This window comes from Oryza sativa, chromosome 10 (genome assembly GCF_034140825.1).
Source record: "Oryza sativa Japonica Group chromosome 10, ASM3414082v1".
Classification (NCBI taxonomy): Eukaryota; Viridiplantae; Streptophyta; class Magnoliopsida; order Poales; family Poaceae; genus Oryza; species Oryza sativa.
The window spans coordinates 15,889,716-15,910,147 of record NC_089044.1 but is presented as its reverse complement, the minus strand read 5'-3'; the positions used below and the strand labels follow the sequence as shown (position 1 = coordinate 15,910,147).

The window sequence follows — 20,432 nt, the reverse complement described above, 5'->3', positions numbered from 1 at the left end:
CAACAACTACAATTGCTAGAACACTAAGATATCATTAGCTGTCCTAACTCCTAACAGTTATCTTTCATAAGAGGGCTTGTTCCTGGCTTCCTGCCAGTCTCTTTCCCTCAAATTATCGCTACTCGATACACTATTCCTGATAAAAAGCCATGGCAAAAAATTGATATTCAAAGGAACTTCGCTTCTCCAGGTAAATTTTACAGAGAAATTAGCATGAGTCAGTGAGTGTTATGAACCTGTCCAAGGACTAAACCTTGAGGGTCTATCTGAATCATCAGTCAGAAACAACAGGTATCTAACATCAAAACAACCATGGAGATAACATACTCTAACACAAAGAGAAGATATGAAACTTCTTTGACTACTACATTAGAAAAGAGATAAAGCACAATTGCACAAATGCTTTCACTACTAGTCTACTACTCGTGCATCGAAATCAAGCGTGCTAAATAGAAATTTAATTAATGCCAGGTAAGATGTGCAAATCCATTTGAGATTGAATAATGAAGCTGCAGAGATATTAAAAAAAAAAACAGATATGAAGTGGAAGTACTTTCTAATTTCTGCTTAGGATAGATGATGTAGTCATAATTTCATATATACATGATAAAAGGCCTAAACACAGGGAGTTCAGCTGCATGCCTGCATAAAAGAACAGTAGCCAACTACCTGATGACAAAGGTTCAGATTCAGAAACCAAAAATCTACCATTAGCCATTGCAATAACACATGAACACTAGAGGTCACTAAGCATGACTAGCTGGAACCTGGAAGTGCCAGTACGACAACCAGCTCTTCCATAAGAGAGGGGCAAATCTTGGAAAGATGCTTGAAGCCATCACCGGCGACGACAGCACTCAGGTTCGCCGGTGACCCAAGAAAATTGAAGCACGCTTTCTTCAGCCCGTCACAGTGGTGCTGATCAGCCAGCGCCAGGATGTTAGATACCGTGCCCACGCTAATGTACTTGCACAGCTTCTCCTCGCAGATCAGCTTGAGCCTCTCCAGGTTGTACCGGTCCGCCGCGACGAGCAGATGCTGGCACATGACGTCTTCCTCCTCCTTCATCTCCGGCAACGAGTCAGTGTACAGAAAGCGGAGCAACACCTTGAACACTTGCGCCTCCATTTCTTCAATGCACACGACTCCAGCAGTGTCGCCTTCCTTCATCAAGCCGTAGAGCTCCGCTCTGAAGACCGGCGACCGCGCCGCGAGCACGCACCGGTGCGCGGCGAACGTCTGGCCGCCGACCTCTAACACCACATCCGCGCCCTTCTCGGTCTCCAGCAGGTCGCCGAACTGCTGGTTCATGTCGGATGGCGGCACAGATACAAATGTTTCGACAGGTAAGATCTCCGCCGTCTCCTTGGTGTGGATCTTGTGGACGACGAGAATGTCGCACCGGATGGTGAAAGAGTCGTCCCTGAGATGGTCGGACTTCTCAAAATCTTCCCTTTTGATGAACTTCCCATAGCCCCAAGTCCAAGAACCCTGACGATGAAAAGTTCTTACTGTCCTGTATTTCAGCGAAGGTTGCGTCTTCACCTGGTCAGCGAAACTAATCAGGTACTTGGCCTCCACCTTCAAATCTAAGCTGGCCTTTTCATCTAGCAAGAGGTAGATCGATATGTAGTCTGCGGAGTCGGCGGAGTCCCCGTTGGGGTAGTATTTGATGCGCCAGCGGTGGCCGCCGACGGTGAACTGGGTGGAAGTGAGGGACGAGCCGGTGGGGGTGGCCTTGGTGAGGGAGTAGCCATCGACCTTGAGGAGGTGGTACCCGGTGGCCGTGTCGGCCACGATGGCGGAGGCGGACCTGGACGGATTGCCGCGGCGGGCGGCGGGGGACATGGTGGGAAGGGAAGGGACGCTGGTTTAGCGCGGATCGGATTTGGGGGAAGAAAGGGACGGTGCGGTGCGGTGCGGCGCGGAGGAAACGAGGAAGGCGAAGCGACCGAACCGATGATGGTTGGGGAATTTATTTGCGGGGTGTGTTTTTCGTTTCCATGTCTCCAACCAAAACTTTACACCTACTGTTTTCAATATCAGAAATCTTTCCTCCCAAATTATACAAAACGTACAGCTTTGGTTCTACAGCAGTATCAGCAGCTGGTTTCACTAACATGGAATAGTAGTTAGCAAAAATAAAAATAAAAACATACAGGCCCACATATAAGCGAGAAGAAATAGAGTATGTGGGGCCCACTTTTTTATCTTCTTTTTTTTTCCTCACCACGTACACGAGGACGATGGATCGACGGCACTGGTGGAGGCGGCGGCCTCAAGTCCGCAAGGGGGGTGCGCTGGTGGAGATGATGCAAGCATGCAGCGGCAACGCGACGCTCTAGAGCCTCCTGCTCCGCCTGTAGGAGCACGAGCGTCCATAGAGCAGACACGGGATGCAGTGTCGTCGTGGTCGACTCTGTTGTAGTGGCGGAGGATTTGGTTCCTAGCGCCGCATTCGGGTGTCACGCCGGCGATGGCTGTGCTGCTGCAGCCGGTTTGCTGGAGTAACGAGACGAGCTGCCTCGGCAAGCGTCCGAGACAGAGCCCGAGGAGGAGGCTCCCAAGCGTGTTTGCGGGTTTAGCGGCGATGATGACGGCGGAGGATGGCATGTCGTTGGACAAGCAGCTACGTCGGTGGTGGTGGCAGGACGCCGGCCTACCCGAACATCTCCTGGTCTTGTAGGAGTCCAACTCTCACTCGTTTCCGGGGAGTACCATGAGGCATATATGCCGTCATCTTCCTTGCCACCGATGCCGCTTGGTCTCCGTTTCCCCAGCTTGTGGCTCCTCCTCTTGGAGCATATCATGTCAGGATGAAAGCGACGGTGGCAGGCTGCCGAAGAGCCAGTTTGGCGCCGACATAGATGTGCGTTAGCCTGGAGTATGTGCAATAGCCGTCCGTTGCTATTGCACGGTTCGACCTTCACGTCCCACATGAGACCGTGCGCCCTCTGCGCGTTGCCGGTGGCTCATGGTGAAGAGGAGGGAGGCCAAGCCGATTTCAGAGCGGCGATGGTGTAGATGGGTTGTCGAGGGTAAGCCCGAGATCGAGGCCACCGGGCTCCACCTTCCACCGCCCGCTCTAGCCTCCCCGCCTCTTCTCCCGCGATCGCCCACCCTAGAGAGCTTGATGGAACCCTTTAGTTCGGCTTAGGAACCGGCGGTGCCAGCCTTGCCTTGGCAGCGGCACGGCTCGTCCACGCCGCCTCCGCTGGGAGAATCTGCACGAGGGCTTCATGGCTATTGAGGAGAAAGCATCTCCCTCACCGCCTCCGTCGCGTGCCAGAAGGGCTCCCTCTTCCACCAAGTCGTGGCCGCTGCAGACCTGCTAGCCCCCGTCCTGAAGCAGTGCTCATATCACTGTGCGGTGCTCCCCAACCTCTGCCACAACCTTCCTCACCACGCCTCTACTCAGCTTCCGCGAAGTGGTGATGGCAGCAGCAGTGGTGTGGGGGCGAAGGGTGTTCCAACATTGGTGGCGTGTTGCCACCGTGGTGGTGGAGAGGTGGGGGTCAGGTTAGGAGGCACCGTGCCTAACTAGGAGGCCTAGACATCTGCCATGTCGGCAAAACATGGAAAATAGGATCTATATTGGCTTGGGGCTTAGGTTGCATGGTTTTGAACACTTGAGGGGTAAAGATTTCTGGCATTAAGGAATAGAAATGTCAAGCAAGCTCGACGTAAAGTTGAGGGATGGCAATTGAACTTATTTCTTTCCATGGTGGCTCTCGCGACGGGCCGAGGTAAATAAACAGACGGCCCAAGCCCAGCGTGTGGGGCATCGTGGATGACCCAGATTGGATCGCTGGACAGCACACTCTGCCATATTACTACATACGGCCAGATTAGCGACTAAAACAAGTAATTTGTGCAGCTATTCTGGGATCTGGACGCCACAACAAACAAGTTTTCAAATACTAAAATTTCGAGAAAAAAAAGAACTGCCTTGTTAAAAAGCAGAAGTCCAGCGACAAATTTGGCACTGATGTTCCAACAATGCAAAGCTCACGTAACATTAGCAGCTATAGACATTTTCCCTAGTCAGTATGTCACATATTCCACAATATTATTTTTTAGATGAAAGGCTCAATGCCCTGCTTTTAGGAGTAGAAAGCAACATACTGGGACTCTTGGGATCTTCAGCTTGCAAATGAGCGCACCCTTTTTAAGCCGTTTTTTTTACCAACACAGACGTACACCTGACAGCATATGACAGGGACAAGGAGCAGCTAAACACCAGAAAACCAAACCCAAACCACATCCACTCGGGTGAGGATCCTCCACCATAATATCACTACCGTTATGACCACTAGTATGTCTGTATGTGGGTCACACTCTCCTATTGTCCCACATGTCAGTGTTTGTAATGATAGTGCTATTGTGGTCAAGGATGTGAACCCCATCCACTCAGCCACCACCAAGCAAAAGAGCAAAATTAGCCTGCACCCGTCCTAGGCGACCTGAGCTTGTTTGCAGCTTCAAGGATTGAAGATACCATCACCTAAAGCAGCGACGTCTCCTTTGGTAGTTGGGTTTCAGCAAGATCGTCCATATCATTCCTGGTAATCAGAGTTGCCAGCACACAGCTGTAAGAAACAGCATCTTAACTCTATTCTCCTGACTTTTGATATCTCCTATTACATGTTCAAAGAACCGGTCAAAGTTTAAAGGAGCCTTATTCCAGAATCCAGACGCATCTCTACATATGCACCATACAAAATCTAGCAATGGGGCAGATAAAAATCACATGGTTGGCATTTACTAATTCACAAAACTCAGAACCTACCAAAAATCAATTCACCTCCCACGAAAAACCATTTCCTAATTTGCAAGAGATCTCACCAGAATCATGGGAATATTGTCGCACAGCAAGTTCTTTTTATGTTTCGGAAAAGAAGCCAGCTAAGCTAACCAAGGTCCTGACAAGCTTGGACTTGGAGAGAGGTATAAACCGCAACATGATGAATGAAGAATAAATTACTCTTCCTGAACCACCAAGAGATAAATGTGCTGGCAGATGCTGGCCTCTTTTCCTCAAATTATCTTTAGTTCAGATACTACTATTTTTGATCAAACGACATAAGAACACCTCAATCTCAAAAGAAATTTGACTTTCCAGATAGAATTAAAAAGGAAGACAGCAAGACTCATTTTTATGGACCTGCTGCACAAGGACTGAACCTTGAATGTTGTCCCACCCTGATACCAGGAGGGTATATCTGAGATTCCGAATCATCAAGTTTAACACCAAATCCTCCAAATCAAGCATGCCAAATGGAAGTTTAACAACAGGTAACAAGTGACAATCCTTTCAGATTGAAATGTGCAGCTGCAGAAATAGCTTTAAAGGAAGACAAAGTAGAAAATATCTCTTCACTCCTGCTTAGGATGTCATAATGTCATAGTACCTATGATGTCTACCTGATAACAAAATCATCTACACAGGCAGCTCCAGCTAAGGTACTCGAAGACTTCGCTGGGACCTTGCCAGCCTTTTTTCCTCAAATCATCACTAGTCGAGACATAGTAAAATTCCTTTGAATATCAAGATTTTACTATGGCTTTTGATATTCAAAGGAATATCAAGACCTTTAGAAAAGAAATCTTGATATTCAAAGGAATTTTTCTTCTCTAGGTAAATTTAAAAGAGAAAGTAGAATGAGTCAGTGAGTGTCACCTGTCCAAGGACTGAATCTCGAAACTTGTCCTGTCTGATACCAGGAGGGTCTATCTGAATCATCAATCAGAAACAACTTAGAACAAGTATCTACATAAAAACAAACCACAGAGATAACATAAACCAACATAAAGAAAAGAGATGAAACAACTTTGACGAAAGCCAAAGGCTTTCACTATTCCTGTCATCAAAATCAAACGTGCCAAATAGAAGTTTAATACCAGGTAACAAGTGACAATCCATTGAGATTGAATAGTGAAGCCGCAGAGATAGTAAAAAGAACAGAGACGAAGTGGAAGTACTTTCTAACTTCTGCTTAGGACAGATTTAGTCATAATTTCATATATACATGATAAAAGGCCTAAACACAGGGAGTTCAGCTGCATGCCTGCATAAAAGAAGAGAAGCGAACTGCCTGATGACAAACAGTCAGATTCATTAACCAAAAACTACCATTGGCCATTTCTAGAACACAAGAACACTAAGCATGACTCGGCGGAAGTGCCAGCTCAACAACCAGTTCTTTCATAAGAGAGGGGCAGCTCCTGCTCAGATGGTCCAAGCCATCGTCGGCGACGAAAGCACTGAGGTTTGCCGGTGAGCCAAGAAAACTGAAGCACGCCTTCTTCAGCCCGTCGCAATGGTGCTGATCAGCTAGTGCCAGGATGTTTGACACCGTGCATACGCCAATGTACTTGCACAGCTTCTCCTCGCAGATCAGCTTGAGCCTTTGTAGGTCGTACCGATCCGCCGCGACGATCAGATGCTGGCACATGACGTCTTCCTCCGCCTCCATCTCCGGCAAAGAGTCAGTGTACACGAAGCGGAGCAGCATCTTGAACACCTGCGCCTCCATGTCTTCGATGCGTACGACTCCAGCAGTGTCGCCCTCCTTCATCAGGCCGTAGAGCTCGGCTCCGAACACCGGCGACCGCGCCGCGAGCACGCACCGGTGCGCGGCGAAGCTCTCGCCGGCGACCTCGAACACCACGTCGGCGCCCTTCTCGGTCTCCAGCAGGTCACCGAAATGCCGGTTCATCTCGGACGGGGGCACGGATACAAAGGATCCAGCGGGGAGTATCTCGGTCGCCTCCTCCGCGACGAACTCGCGGACGACGACAATGTCGCACCGGATGGTGAAAGAGTCGTCTCGGAGATCCTTGGACTTCTCGAGAACCTCCCTCCTGACGAACTTCGCATAGCCCCAGGACCAAGAACCATCACCAAAAGTTCTTACGGCATGGAGCGCCAGTGAAGGCTGCGCCTTCACCTGATCGGCGAAGCGAATCTGAAACAGCGCCTTCACGCTCCTGGTGGCGTTGCTCTTCTCGTCTAGAAAGAGGTACATCGATATGTAATCGGCTGAGTCGGCGCGGTCAGCGTTGGGGTAGTAGTGGATGCGCCAGCGGTGGCCGGCGACGGTGAAGCGGGTGGATTTGAGGGGCGAGCCGGTGGGGGTGCCCTTGGTGCGCGAGTAGCCGTGGATGCTGAGGAGGTGGTACCCGGTGGCCGTGTCGGCCACGATGGCGGACCGCGACGGCGGGTTGCCGCGGCATGCGGCGGCGGGGGACATGGTGCGGAAGGGAAGGGATGCTGGGCTTCAGCTACTGTAGGGGTTTAATTAGCGCGGATCGGATTTGGGGAAGAAAGGGGCACAGTGCGGTGCGGAGGAGACGAGGGAAGGGAGAGATTTGATATGAAGGCGCAGCGACCGAGCCGACGACGCCGCTTTTGGTTTGGTTGGGGGAATTTCCGTGGGTGACGTGGCCGAGGTGAAGAGACGTGTTCGTTGCTCTGTGTTCCCAACTCCTGTTCGCTCGTACATTTTTCAAACGGTGCGTCGTAAGTTTTGTGAGAGAAAACTTTCAAATCTAATTATAGTGTATAATTTCACTAGAACTACATTATAACAATAATAATAACGTGTATATATGTATTAAAATAATAAATGCAACTTTATATATAACTAGGAAGGAAGCCCGCGCAGTTGCGCGGGCAATTTATTTTTTATTTATTAAAGAACTACTGAAAAAAAGTCATATATCATCATAACTAACCATAGATTACCTCATATCCTTACCGTAAAAGAAGGAAGTATTTGTACCGTGAAATATTCAAAGGTGGGTGTGCACACGTTTATATGCTCGCTTAGGATTGCCTTTTACATTATTAGTTAAAACAATATTTTCAAGAAAATTGGCGAGGGTGTCATGAAGCAGCGCTATGGCAGTGTGGCTTCTTCGTCAACCTCGTAAAGAGTGGTCGCTACATACATGTATAATTTGAGGAACACCTTAGGGCTACGAAGAAAGAAACAGAAAACTACCAGATGGGGTGAACCATATATGCACTCTTCTTTTTTGTTTTTGGCATCTCTTGTGTATGTACGTGCATAGAGAGGGATTAGCTGGTTTTAGGAGCGAGGCTTACCTGAATAAATCTAATTGAATGGTTGAAAATAATGGATTCACCGGTTTAAGTGCAAATCGATAGCTAGATATTTTGTTTTTTCTTACAATTTTTTTTACATTTTCTCTAATTTATTAGAGCATCACATGGCATCTTCCAAGTATTAGAGCCTAATTTGAATACAACTCGAAATTGCACATATTTTTACAACTTAAAGCATATTTAATTAATAAAGGGTTTAAATTATTATTTTGGTTTTCCATCTAATCTAAATGAGAAGAAAAAAGAAAAAATAAGGATGTGAGACCCGGTGTGTGTACGTTCATAGTACGATACATAGGTACATATTTTTTCTTAAGGAGGAATACCTGCGTACGTACTGTACGTACGTAGGTACGTACTTTTCTTAAGGAGGAATACCTAGGTAGCTATGTGCATGTATATTGGCTGGTAGTGGCAGTATGACGTGAGCCTTTTTACAAATAAATTTAATTATTAATTTTTAAGATAGATCTAATGGTTGAACATAATGGGTCCACCAGAATAAATGAAAATCGATGGTCGGATGTTTTATTTTTTCTTACAATTTCTATGATTTATTGGAGCGCCACGTGGCGGTCTAGGAACGCTTATAGGGTAATATGTGGTGGATTAGAAGCGTTTGTAGGAAGTTTATCCTCTTGATTACTTTTTCTCTTTATGAAAATATTTGCAACAATAATTTTGGAATAGTTCGTAGGAAGATTATCCTCTTGATTATTTTTCTCTCTTTTCTCTTCATGAAAATATTTGCAATAACAATTTTTGAATAACCACAACCTTCTAAATTAAATATTTGTAACAATATTTTTTAGATCGTCATAACTTTTAACTTTAAATCGCACGTTCACTCTTTATCTATTTGGACCATTGTGTTATTTATGATAAAAATCATAATTAGAATTTATGACATATGTTGTCTACTTCGCTCGTAAAATGTATATTCTTCTAAGTTCTATTCATTCAATCATATATAAAAATATATATATATAATTGTGACTACATATTATTTTATCCTGTACCACTTCACTTGCATGCATAAATAAAATAGGAAGTGACTATATATATTGTTAGATAGATCTACTTTTGAAAGTCTCACCTTGTAAGAACAATGCCCGCACAGCTGTAAACATATATTTTTAAATTATACTTTTTATCATATTTGTGGAGTAATAAATTTTGTTTTACTACTATAAAATATACTATTTTATAAACCATCTTTTTTCTAGCGACGTAAATATATTTTTTAGGTCTTATAGCTTTTCTTTTTACTCGTGTACGTACGTATTTTTTTCAACTGAAACAGTACCTTTTTAATAGATTTTATATAGTACGTAAGTACGTTTCTTTAAATGAACAGTACATATAGGTTTTTTTTTAAGGTCCGCGTAAGTACGTGAGATTTTTCCTTTTTTCCATTGTGCGTATGAACGTGAGAATTTCCGGTATAAAACGGTTTCACTCGAATTCACACGATATCAATAGAAAGCAAATAGATCTAATCCAATGGTCTAAAATAATGGGTCCACCAATTTAAATGAAAATCGATGGTGAGATTATAAAATGCCACATGGCAACATAAGAGTGTTTGTAGAAACGCCACATGGCGGCTTAGGAGCGTTTGTAGGATAATTAATGGACTTTTAGTATATAATAGATAATAGATAGATAGATAGATAATAGATTTATATAGAGATAACAGTTACAGTGCAATTACACTACAGTTACAATATAGTTACAATGTAACTAGCCCGCAACTATGATGTAACATAGATGTAACTTTAACAAATCTACGATAAACATGCGATGGTGGGACTGGCTAGTGCCACCAACTTGTGAAAAGAGAATTTAGATCCGATAGCAAAATATCTCAGTACAAATCTTAGCGTGGTATCATCGGCTAAAATATTGTCCCGAAATCTGTCAACAACTAGCTAGCAGCTGAAGTTTTTATAAGAAAGTTGCTTAAAATAATAGTATTGGTTCTTTTTGAAAAAAATAGCTAATACTTACTTAATTATGTGGGAATAGACTGTTCCGTTTTTCGTTGTTTTCCAACCACCCACAACGAACGCATAGAACCCAACGTGTGTGTGAGCGTTTTTCGCTCATATGAAATGGCAGAGCGTTTTTGGAAAAGAACTTTTGAAAACTAAGCAGGCCCTTACCCTCTCTCCCGTGTTTAGTGGTAGGCGGCGCCGCAGAGGAGGCAGGAAGGATGGAGCCGAGGTCGGCCAGTGACGGAGCAACGCACAGAGAAAGCCGGCGGGATGAAAATGGTCGGAAATGATAAGAAACGGTATCATTATTTTATTATTTTTAAAACAAACAGAAACGGTTGAGAAATTTTCATATTTATAAATTTATCAATTTAGTATCAATTTTAATGCCACGCTGACGAAGATTAGATGAACTAAATTTTAAAAATGTTAACCATAAGTAAAAATATTATTATTATATTAGTTTTGCGAAAACGATATCGGTACGGTCGGGCCAATAGCCACCAACAAGTTCCATGGTTGGCCCGAACGTCGCGGCGAACAACAACAGCATGGCGGTGGCACCACTCCTTCCATTCCACATTTCCACTGTGGGCAAGCTGCTTCCAAACATTGAAAGAGGGGGAAGTGGTAGTCCGCGACGGCTTTGACCAGGCATGAAGAATAAATTACTCTTCCTGAACCACCAAGAGATAAATGTGCTGGCAGATGCTAGCCTCTTTTTCTCAAATTATCTTTAGTTCAGATACTACTATTTTTATCAAAAGACCTCAATCTCAAAAGAAATTTGACTTTCCAGATAGAATTCAAAAAGAAGACAGCAAGATTCATTTTTATGGACCTGCTGCACAAGGAATGAACCTTGAAAGTTGTCCCACCCTGATACCAGGAGGATATATATGAGATTCTGAATCATCAAGCTCAATACCAAATCCTCCAAATCAAGCATGCCAAATGAAAGTTTAACACTAAGTAACAAGTGACAATCCTTTCAGATTGAAATGTGCAGTTGCAGAAATAGAATAAAAGATAGACAAAATAGAAAAAAAAACATATACACAAGGAGTTCAGCAGCATGCTTTCTGTACCAAAAGAAGAGAAGAGAACTACGTTATGACAAAATTCAGATTTAGAAACCACTACAGTTGCCAGAGCACAAGATTCGGTAGGACTTGTTGGGAACAAATCTCCTCCACACGGAAAACGGAGCGGTCCATTAACACGTGATTAATTAATTATTAGTTATTTTTTTAAAAAAATAGATCAATATGATTTTCTTTAGCAACTTTTTGTACAGAACTTTTTTTTTTGCAAAAAAACACATCGTTTAGAAGTTTGAAAAGTGTGCGCGTGAAACACGAGGGAAGAGAGTTAGAAAAACATGCTGCCGAACACAGCCATCAAAAACAAATTAGAACAAGTATCTACGTCAAAACAAACCACAGAGATAACATAAACCAATGTAAAGAAAAGAGATGAAACTACTTTGACGATTCCATTAGAGAGGAGATAAAGCCAAATGCTGTCACTACACCTGTCATCGAAATCAAGTGTGGGATGTGGATTTTCATCCCTCGAAGGGACATCATCTCGTTTGTTTGCATGTCGTATAAATAGTTATAAAAAAATTTGAGAAAAATTGACAATATAGATTAATATGAATTATATCACTCCACAAACATGCAAGACCAAATTCAACTTCTACAAGTTGTAACAAAAAACAAATTAAACTGAAAATAATTGTCGTACACTCGCAGCTATATTTGTTATTTTTGTTACAACTTGTAGAAGTTGAATTTAAACTTGCATGTTTTTGTGGAGTAATATATTTCATATTAATTTATATTGCCAATTTTTTATGACTATTTAGATGGCATGAATGAAACGAGGGGATATATTTCCCCTCGAGGGATGAAATTAGAAAATATTAAGTGCGGCAGATGGGGAGAGCTCTCGGCGTGTCCACGTAGGATAGGAACAGTGCGCGGGGTGGCGATTTTGTGAAAAAGTCCTTCGATTTTGTGTAATTCGATATAGGTCGCTAGCAAATAGTACCTATGAGACGATATTTTGCGCAGAGGTTCTTATAAAGTACGAATATTTCATGTGAAGGAAAGAAAAATCACGAATTAGGACTGTGCTCTAAAAAGTGGAAACTGAGGGGCTTTTTCGCAAGAAGACGCCACTAACCCTACCACCCATAACCCTAGCCGCCGCCGCCCGTTCTCCCTCGTCCTCCCCTCTTTCTCTCCCTCTCCCGCTGCCGCCGCCTCCGGCTTCCCCGTCGCCTCGCGTCGCCGTCGCCGTCGATCGCCCCTCAAACCCTTGCTGCCGCCGCCGCTCGCTCCCCCTCGTCCCCCACTCTCTCCCTCTCCCGCCGCCGCCGCCTCGCGCCGCCACCTCCGCCTCGCGCCGTCATCGCTGTCGCCTCGCGCCGCCACGGACGTCGCCGCCTCCGGCTTCCCCGTCGCCGTCGACCGCCCCCGCCACCATCGCGGGCCCCCGAAACCCTAGTCGCTGCCGCCCGCTCCCTCTCGTCCCACCCCCTCCCTCGATGCTCCTTCTCCCGCGACGACGTCTCGAGGTCAGCGCCCAACTACTACTGCTCGTCATTTTGGTTTTGGTTTTGGTTTGGGTGGTTGATGTGTGGGTGGTGGTGGTGGTGTGCCTTGTGTAGGTACGTGGTGCTGAGCACGGCGGTGAACTGTTGGGGGAGGTTGGGGGGGGGGGGTGAGCATCGTGCTGGAGAAGAAGGCGTTCGTGGTGGAGCTGTTCGACAAGTATGTCAAGACGCTCGGCTCCGGGATCGACGTGCTCGCCCCCCTCGTCGACCACATCGCCTACGTCCACTCGCTCAAGGAGGAGGCCATCCCCATCCCTGACCAGTCCGCCATCACCAAGGACAACGTCTCCATCCAGATCGACGGCGTCCTCTGCGTCAAGGTTATAACTCGCTCCTCGCCTTAAGCCGTTTTTGCTTTGCTGCATTTCCAATTGCTGGTGGTGGTGGATTTAATGAGTTGTGTTGTGCGCGATCGAGCTTGCAATTTTGGGCGGCTCAAACTGGTGTGCTCGGTTTAGTGTCAGTAGCGTCGCGGAGGCTTGTGGATTGGGTTGTGGCTGTACCCTACTTTTGCTTGGTGGCGTCGGGGCCGGCAGTTGCGGCGGCTTTAGCTCTGGTCCTCCGGATGACTAGATGCGTCCTTGCATTTTGGTGGTTGCGAGCTGGAATTAGTAACTGCTTTGTTGTTTCTTCGGCTAACTAGGCTGGTCCCTTTTTTCTTTTTCAGAGGTAACTGAAAGATTGGGGTGACTAAATTGTTTTTCAAAACAGTAATTGGGGTGACTAAATTGTTTTTCAAAATTAAACGCTGTCCAAATTGTTTTTGTTAGAATTTTTGGGGAAATTTCAAATTGCATGTTCTAGGTAATTCAATTACCCTGAAACAATTTTGTGGAAGCACATTGAAATTCTTTTATTAATAAATTGTCATTCCTGGTTCTTATGGTCATCCATTTTGCTAAGGTAGAGCTATAAGTGTGTCACAGTGTACTGCATTTGATTATTGCTGCTCTGTTTATTTGATAACTTTGCATGATTGCTGATATGTTCCTGTTTTTACTTACAGTGCCAGCAATTTGCCTCCCTCATCAGGGCCACATCTACATGTGGAGTTCATCTCCCATAAAAGAGGATCCACATAGTATACCTCACACATGAACTCTGTAATAAGCTGTGGTGATCTTTATATGCTTCACCAACTGGTGACCAATGGGCTCTTTTCTGAGAAAACAGCCCAGTTTCCTCTTAATTTTGTTAATTTTGCACCTTGGTGCTCGTGAAGCAAGTGCACTAAGTTCAGATGGTATGTGACAGTCCATAGTTATGGTTGGTATTTGTGTGGTACATTAGACAATCTGTGCTCATTTACTATGATTCTTTTGACGGTTTCCTACAGATGAAGCACATCTTGCCTTCAAGAAGGCAGTTACAACTTCTGATGGGATATTCCTCAACTGGCGTGAACAAGATGTGTATCCTTGCAATTGGAAGGTTGTTAGATGTCACAGTCACACCAAGAGAGTAATTTATCTGTAAGACCAAAATAAACCCTACATAAATATTGTGAAATACTTAAAATTTCAACCTGGCTATTATTTTTTTCCCTTTTGAATATGGCATTTTGTAATATAAAAAGTTCACCGCCATCTTCGACATTGGCAGCTCCAACCTCTGGGTGCCATCAGCCAATTGTTACTTCTCAGTGAGTCCCTGTTCGATGCACTGTTCAAGGGAAGTTCTCTTAAGAGTCTGTCAATTGCGACTTGTGCAGTTGTGCTAATGATGGATTTTTCCTGGTGATGATTGATGCAGGTTGCGTGCTTCTTCCACTCTCACTACAAGTCTGGGCAGTCAAGCACTTATCAGAAGAATGGTCTGTGTCTTAAAACTTTCCCCAACCGTGCTATTATTTGTGTTGTGAGTTTGCAACAATTTGGCTATCAGTCTATACTATTACATGGATGCACTGAAATCTTCCCCCTGTTTTTTTTTTTGTTATTTACTCTACAGCTGGTGGCATATCTTGTATTGTATGTTGAAATTTAACCTTTTAAAGCAAAATTGGATTTGGTCGAAATGATGCTAGATGGTGGTTATTTGGATTTAGTTATAAGGATGCTAGATGGTATGTTTGGATTACAGTGCGAATCAAATTAGGAGGTTGAAGCTAAGAGGTTTTTATTCGAGTTAATGTTTTTTTTTATAAAAAAAATCTACCAAAAAGATATATATTTGATTTGCATATATGCATTGAAAATTACACATTTGCTTGGTGGTTATACCGTTAGTCCTTCTGATGTATATGATGTATGTTTACCTGTAGGATGTTTTCCTCCGTTCCTCTATCATCATTCCCTATGACGAGGTATGGCTGCTTCACTTTCTGTGTTGGTCTTGAATGATTCTGATTCCTAATTATTTTGGAAGCTTTTCTCATAAACCAAAATGGTTTTCTAAACCTTTCCACGAGCAAATAATTGTTTGCAATGCCCTTAAGACTAGATGAATCCATTTTTAGCATCTATGTTGCTACATCAATTGAACAATCACCACCTACCGATGCATTTCCTTAAGTTAATGAATGACCGATTCAAATAAAAGCGAGAACTATTGAAATTCTTTTAAATTGCAACCTTGCCACTGCCAGTGAGTGATAGAATCAAGATGATCAATTACTCCAAAGTGATCTTTAGAACATATGTGGCTCTTTGTTCAAACTTCTCCTAATTTCTCTGCAGTCCAGGTGATATCTTCAATAAATGTCAAAATCATTAAGAACAACCCACAGTTGAATAGGCAGGATAAACGGTTGGTGCTCCCATGTGGCGATCGTGGATTAAAGTAGGAACAATGGTTTAATTGGGTTATTCACGGAGAAGTGATATTCGTTGGTTGTCATGGTTGCCTGGAAGGGAATTACAACATTTGATTTTAAGCTTTAATAGCTTAGGCAGCGTTTGGGCTCACTAAAGTGCTTCCTTTTTCTTATCTTTTAGACTTCCACTATGAATTATTTAACACCCATAAAAGAACTTTCCTTGCATGATTTTCTTTATTATGAAATCAACATTTATATTGACAAACCTGCTTAGCTTCAGTTGGACAATGATACGCTGCAGTAAGGCATCTCATTGAAGGACATTGGTGGATTCTGCACTGCTGTTCTATTACTTAACTTCAGTAGAGAATATATTTGCCCTTTTGCTTGACTTCATATGGTGTTATATTTCTCATTTTAGATGGACATTCGTCTAATTTATCTGTACCGTGATCTTTTTCTGAAAATATTCTCTGCAAAGAGAGGTCATCTGAAGCATTGTTAAAAAACAGTAAGTAGCAAAAAAAAATCATGGTACAGGCGTCAATGGTACGCAGTAGTGAAAACATAGTTAGGAGTTGCATGTTATGTTGATTTGCTATTCCAAAACGTGTTTGAACTGTAGCAGGATGTTCCTATTTAAACTAGAGCTTTTAGCCATGTATTACCTTTTGTAGCTTCCCTGCTGATTACGTTCGAAGAAAACAAAAATAATCCTTATTGAAATATGCACATTGTAAAACAGTAAGGGGTTCTTATACTGTTTTCTTTAATTCCACAATACAGTAAAAAGAGTGAGATCATATGGCAACATTCTTTGTGAAAGCAACACATCCATATCTGGATGTAGTGGTTGCCATAATGGAGACAAGGAGCTGTTGAATGCAGTATTGCTTGATGTTAAAAGTGGGTCACAATTTCCAGTGTTGGAATCTAATTCAGTACATGGCAATGAAATTTCATTGACCTCTGAAAGTGAGGTATCAAACTTAAGGTTGGTTTCTATTCATTCAGGGTTTTGACCTTCATTCTTCTCATACAAGTATTTTCCTAGAAAATCATGAAAAAGCATGGTGTTTTAAATAGTGGAGTACTAACATTCCTCTCTCAAAATTCGCTACAGGTATACTCCCATGGTACCTCAGATACATCATGTTCTAGGTGTTGAAACTGAAAGTTGCATTCATTCTGGTGATTCAAACTTTCTGGATCTTGAATGGCTTTCAGCTTCAGGCAACTCAAGCGATGAAAGGTGTTTACTTTTGCATTGCTATTGTATTTTTTTTAGCGTTTTTGACTGACAGAATATCATCTTCTCAGTGACAGTCAATTTGATTTACACATTTTTTTTGCCTTAGTGTAGGAAAAAGTGAAGGATAATTATTAGTTGATTATCCTGTAAATTTCTTACCCTTCATGCTTAATTCCATATCAATCTATTCTAGAGTTCTTTTGCTCTCACTGCATTTCCATGTGATAAACACAAATCTGTAGTATCGTGCTGTACCACTTGATATAACTATCTGTATTGAGAAGTAAAATGGAAATATTATGTTGCCACGCTTCCTAAATCCAATTAACAAGTGTCTTATGAGCTTCCATTGATACTGATTTGAAAATATCCTCCGAAACATTTTTTTTAAAACTCATTGAATGCTGATGGATTGTGCTTGAACAGGTCCATTGCAATTAGTACTCCAGATGTGAACCTTTCAGCGGAGAATGTTATTGCCACAATGTCTTCTTTTGACTGGTAGATTTGTATGATCAAATATAGTTGTACCATCACCATGGACACATTATTCCGATCATTATGTAAAACTTTATTTTCATTTTTTATATGCATTGGTGCTTCATCTTTAGATTGTAATGTGTAAGAGTTTTGTTCTCAGCAGAATCTGTACAACGATGTATGCAAAATTACTCATCAACAGCATCCCCTGCAAATGTATTCGTGGGTTTTCTCCTTACATAATCATTGATTCAGCCAGAAAACAAATGATTAGTCTACAGTAATCAACCAATCTATGTGTAGGCGGCGCGCCATTGGCGCGCCCCAGCATCTAGTTAAGTTTAATACCAGGTAACAAGTGACAATCCATAGAGATTTAATAGTGAAGCTGTAGGGATAGTAAAAAAAACTGAGACGATTTCTAACTTCTGCTTAGGATAGATGGTAAAAGGCCTAAACACGGGGAATTCACCCGCATATCAGTGTGCTAAAAGAAGATAAGCAAATTAAACTACCTGATGACAAAGGTTCAAACTCAGCAACAAAAACTACCACTGGCCATTGCAAGAACACATGAACAGTAAGTCACTAAGCATGACTCCCTGGAAGTGCCAGCGTGACAACCAGCTCTTCCATAAGAGAGGGGCAACTCCTGCAAAGATGCTTGAAGCCATCACTGGCGACGACAGCACTCAGGTTTGCCAGTGAGCCGAGGAAATCGAAGCACGCTTTCTTCAGCCCGTCACAGTGGTGCTGATCAGCCAGCGGCAGGATGTTCCATACCGTGCCGACGCTAATGTGCCTGCACAACTTCTCCTCGCAGATCAGCTTGAGCCTCTCGAGGTTGTACCGGTCCGCCGCGACGAGCAGATGCTGGCACATGACGTCTTCCTCCTCCATCTCCGGGAGCGAGTCGGTGTACATGAAGCGGAGCAGCACCTTGAACACGCGCGGCTCAATGTCCTCGATGTGCACGGCTCCGGCGGCGGTGCCACCCTCCTTCATCAAGCCATAGAGCTCCGCCTTGAAGACCGGCGACCGCGCCGCGAGCACGCACCGGTGCGCCGCGAGCGTCTGGCCGCCGACCTCGAACACCACATCCGCGCCCTTCTCGCTCTCCAGCAGGTCGCCGAGCTGCTGGTTCAGGTCAGACGGGGGCACGGTGACGACGGCGGCTGTGGTGGTGGTGATCTCGGTCGACTCCTCGGCGCGGATCTCGTCGATGACAACAATGTCGCAACGGATGGTGAAAGAGTCGTCCCTGATGAGCTTCTCAAAGTCACACCTTCTGACGAACTTTTCATAGCCGAAAGACCGAAAGCCCGCACCATCGAAAGTATCCGCTTTCATGGTTGCCAACCACGGTGGCTCATCCACCTGGCCGGTGTAACTGATCTGGAAGTCCGACTTCGCCTGCACCTTCACCTTCTCGTCTAGCACGAGGAAAAGCGAAATGAAATCGGCGGAGCTGGATGAGAACCCGTTGGGATAGTACCTGATGCGCCAGCGGTGGCCGCCGACGGTGAACTGGCTGGAGATAAGGAACGAGCCATTGGGGGTCCCCTTGGTGAGCGAGTACCCGTCGATCTTGAGGAGGTGGGACCCGGCCGCCGTGCCGGCCACGATGGTGGAGGTGGAGTCCGACCGCGGCGGGCTCAGGCGGCGGGCGGCGGGCGGCGGGCGGCATGGCCGGAAACTGCTCGCCGCGCCGCTCGGGTAGGCAGGTAGGGTTTAGCGCGGATTTGGGGAAGAAAGGGGAGAGTCGGGAGACGACGCGGAAGAGACGAAGCGAGAGAGCATTGCGTTTTTCCTTGGGCCCACCTATTTATAGGGCTATTGTGGGCTCACCCGTGTATATGGGCCGAGAAATTCGGTCCAATGGACGGACGGCCCATGCTTGCTATGGCGAATTGTCGATCAACGTTATGCCAGCTTTACCACATACGTGATGATGATGCGGTTAAATTAGCAACTGATCTGCGCAGTTATTCTTGCTGCAGCAAAAGGTGAGTAGTTTCCATATGCCTCAATTTTCAGGAGAAAAGGCCTCGACTGGAGAATAAAAGGTTGCATATTTACTTGGCTAGCATATAGTATAGGCTTAAAAAATAAAAAATGAGTTAATATGATATCCCATAATAATTGTATTTCTAATATTTGATTTTGTTCCAAAATAATTGTCACAATAGAATACTAAGGATAGCATTAATCACCTCTCATCCAAATTTATCTCTATTTTACCCTCAACAACCCTCCACTCTTAATATAAACCATTGCTACGGGTATTATAGTTTTTTTTTTCAAACCTTAATATATGATAACAACGTAAAACTACAATTAATTTAGAACAGAGGTAGTATTTCAAAGCAACTTTCGTATAAATTTGTTTTAAAAAAGAAAACCCTATGTAACACTGCCTCAAAACTTTTTCGGACTGTGGTTTATAATTTTAATCATGGGTTTGCTACTGTAAGCCTGTAACGCTGATATTGTCAATGCTCAATCAACCAAACTAACCTATTAATCGCATTCGCGCGACTCTAATTACTCTTTCTATTTAAATGTCATTACATGTTATTTATGTTTAATACTCCCTCCATCTACATGTTATTTATAGTAATTAGCTTGATGTGAAAGTTGAATTGAACTTAAATGTTTGTGGAGTGATATATCATATGTTAATACATCTTCATAATTTTTTTCATAACTATTTAAGTGACGTGCAAATAACGAAGGGACATCCCCTCGAGGATTAAAATCTACTCCCAGGATACTAGCAAGTGTAGGAAAAAATTTTAGAAATATACGCATTTTCTGTAGAATTTGCAAGAAAATACTGAACGCGTGAAGATTTGCAAAAATATACCGCCGTCGCGGTTTCATTGAGCGAGACCACGGTCTCACAAGATCGAGGCGCGAGAACGAGAGCGGTATCGCTCGTTCGGTCTGCGAGGACGGAGCGCACACGATGGCCTAGGCGGTCATATAATATCGCTTTGCTAATTAGGGAGAGCGCACGGTGTCGCACTCTAAGGGTGAGTTTGAGGAGAAGAAGATTAAGAAGATTAGGAAGATACGCAAAACGAGGTGAGCCATTAGCGCATGATTAATTGAGTATTAATTATTTAAAATTTTAAAAATAGATTAATATAATTTTTTAAAGCAACTTTCTAATAGAATTTTTTTAAAAA

The 20,432-nt window shown here is 43.8% G+C and overlaps 4 protein-coding genes across 6 annotated transcripts; 1 reads left to right on the top strand and 3 right to left on the bottom strand.

The window, feature by feature from the left end:
• Positions 1-539: 539 nt before the first annotated feature.
• Positions 540-1,949, bottom strand: LOC4348684 (BTB/POZ and MATH domain-containing protein 1). The gene has a single exon (XM_015757791.3). It carries the CDS (start codon positions 1,846-1,848, stop codon positions 757-759), a length of 1,092 nt encoding a protein of 363 aa, XP_015613277.1. The 5' UTR covers positions 1,849-1,949; the 3' UTR covers positions 540-756.
• A 4,030-nt stretch (positions 1,950-5,979) lies between these two features.
• Positions 5,980-7,383, bottom strand: LOC107279153 (BTB/POZ and MATH domain-containing protein 1-like). Its single transcript, XM_015758450.3, has one exon. The coding sequence runs from the start codon at positions 7,251-7,253 to the stop codon at positions 6,162-6,164; it is 1,092 nt and encodes a 363-aa protein (XP_015613936.1). The 5' UTR covers positions 7,254-7,383; the 3' UTR covers positions 5,980-6,161.
• A 4,973-nt stretch (positions 7,384-12,356) lies between these two features.
• Positions 12,357-17,484, top strand: LOC107275268 (LRR receptor-like serine/threonine-protein kinase FEI 1). Of its 3 annotated transcripts, none has more exons than XM_066304862.1 (10): positions 12,357-12,712; positions 12,806-13,071; positions 13,758-13,994; positions 14,088-14,223; positions 14,354-14,393; positions 14,504-14,564; positions 15,015-15,056; positions 16,296-16,503; positions 16,633-16,761; positions 17,188-17,484. In XM_066304862.1, the coding sequence occupies exons 3-7, from the start codon at positions 13,901-13,903 to the stop codon at positions 15,050-15,052; spliced, it is 369 nt and encodes a 122-aa protein (XP_066160959.1). In that variant the 5' UTR covers positions 12,357-12,712; positions 12,806-13,071; positions 13,758-13,900; the 3' UTR covers positions 15,053-15,056; positions 16,296-16,503; positions 16,633-16,761; positions 17,188-17,484. The 3 variants fall into 3 exon arrangements, with proteins under 3 accessions (XP_066160959.1, XP_066160958.1, XP_066160957.1); XM_066304861.1 differs by having other exon boundaries at positions 14,328-14,393; XM_066304860.1 differs by lacking the exons at positions 16,296-16,503; positions 16,633-16,761; positions 17,188-17,484 and having other exon boundaries at positions 14,328-14,393; positions 15,015-15,892.
• Positions 17,485-17,522: 38 nt separating this feature from the next.
• On the bottom strand, positions 17,523-18,985 carry LOC107279094 (BTB/POZ and MATH domain-containing protein 1-like). The gene has a single exon (XM_015758179.3). The coding sequence runs from the start codon at positions 18,589-18,591 to the stop codon at positions 17,830-17,832; it is 762 nt and encodes a 253-aa protein (XP_015613665.2). The 5' UTR covers positions 18,592-18,985; the 3' UTR covers positions 17,523-17,829.
• Positions 18,986-20,432: the final 1,447 nt, after the last annotated feature.

Excerpts from the sequence above, each read along its gene's own strand:
- LOC4348684 (XM_015757791.3), bottom strand. The coding sequence starts at position 1,848 with ATGTCCCCCGCCGCCCGCCGCGGCAATCCGTCCAGGTCCGCCTCCGCC.
- LOC107279153 (XM_015758450.3), bottom strand. The coding sequence starts at position 7,253 with ATGTCCCCCGCCGCCGCATGCCGCGGCAACCCGCCGTCGCGGTCCGCC.
- LOC107275268 (XM_066304860.1), top strand. The coding sequence starts at position 13,901 with ATGGGCTCTTTTCTGAGAAAACAGCCCAGTTTCCTCTTAATTTTGTTA. Across the intron at positions 13,995-14,087 it reads AAGTGCACTAAGTTCAGATG|ATGAAGCACATCTTGCCTTC; the intron begins GTATGTGACAGT and ends GGTTTCCTACAG. Across the intron at positions 14,224-14,327 it reads ACCAAGAGAGTAATTTATCT|TTCACCGCCATCTTCGACAT; the intron begins GTAAGACCAAAA and ends TAATATAAAAAG.
- LOC107279094 (XM_015758179.3), bottom strand. The coding sequence starts at position 18,591 with ATGAAAGCGGATACTTTCGATGGTGCGGGCTTTCGGTCTTTCGGCTAT.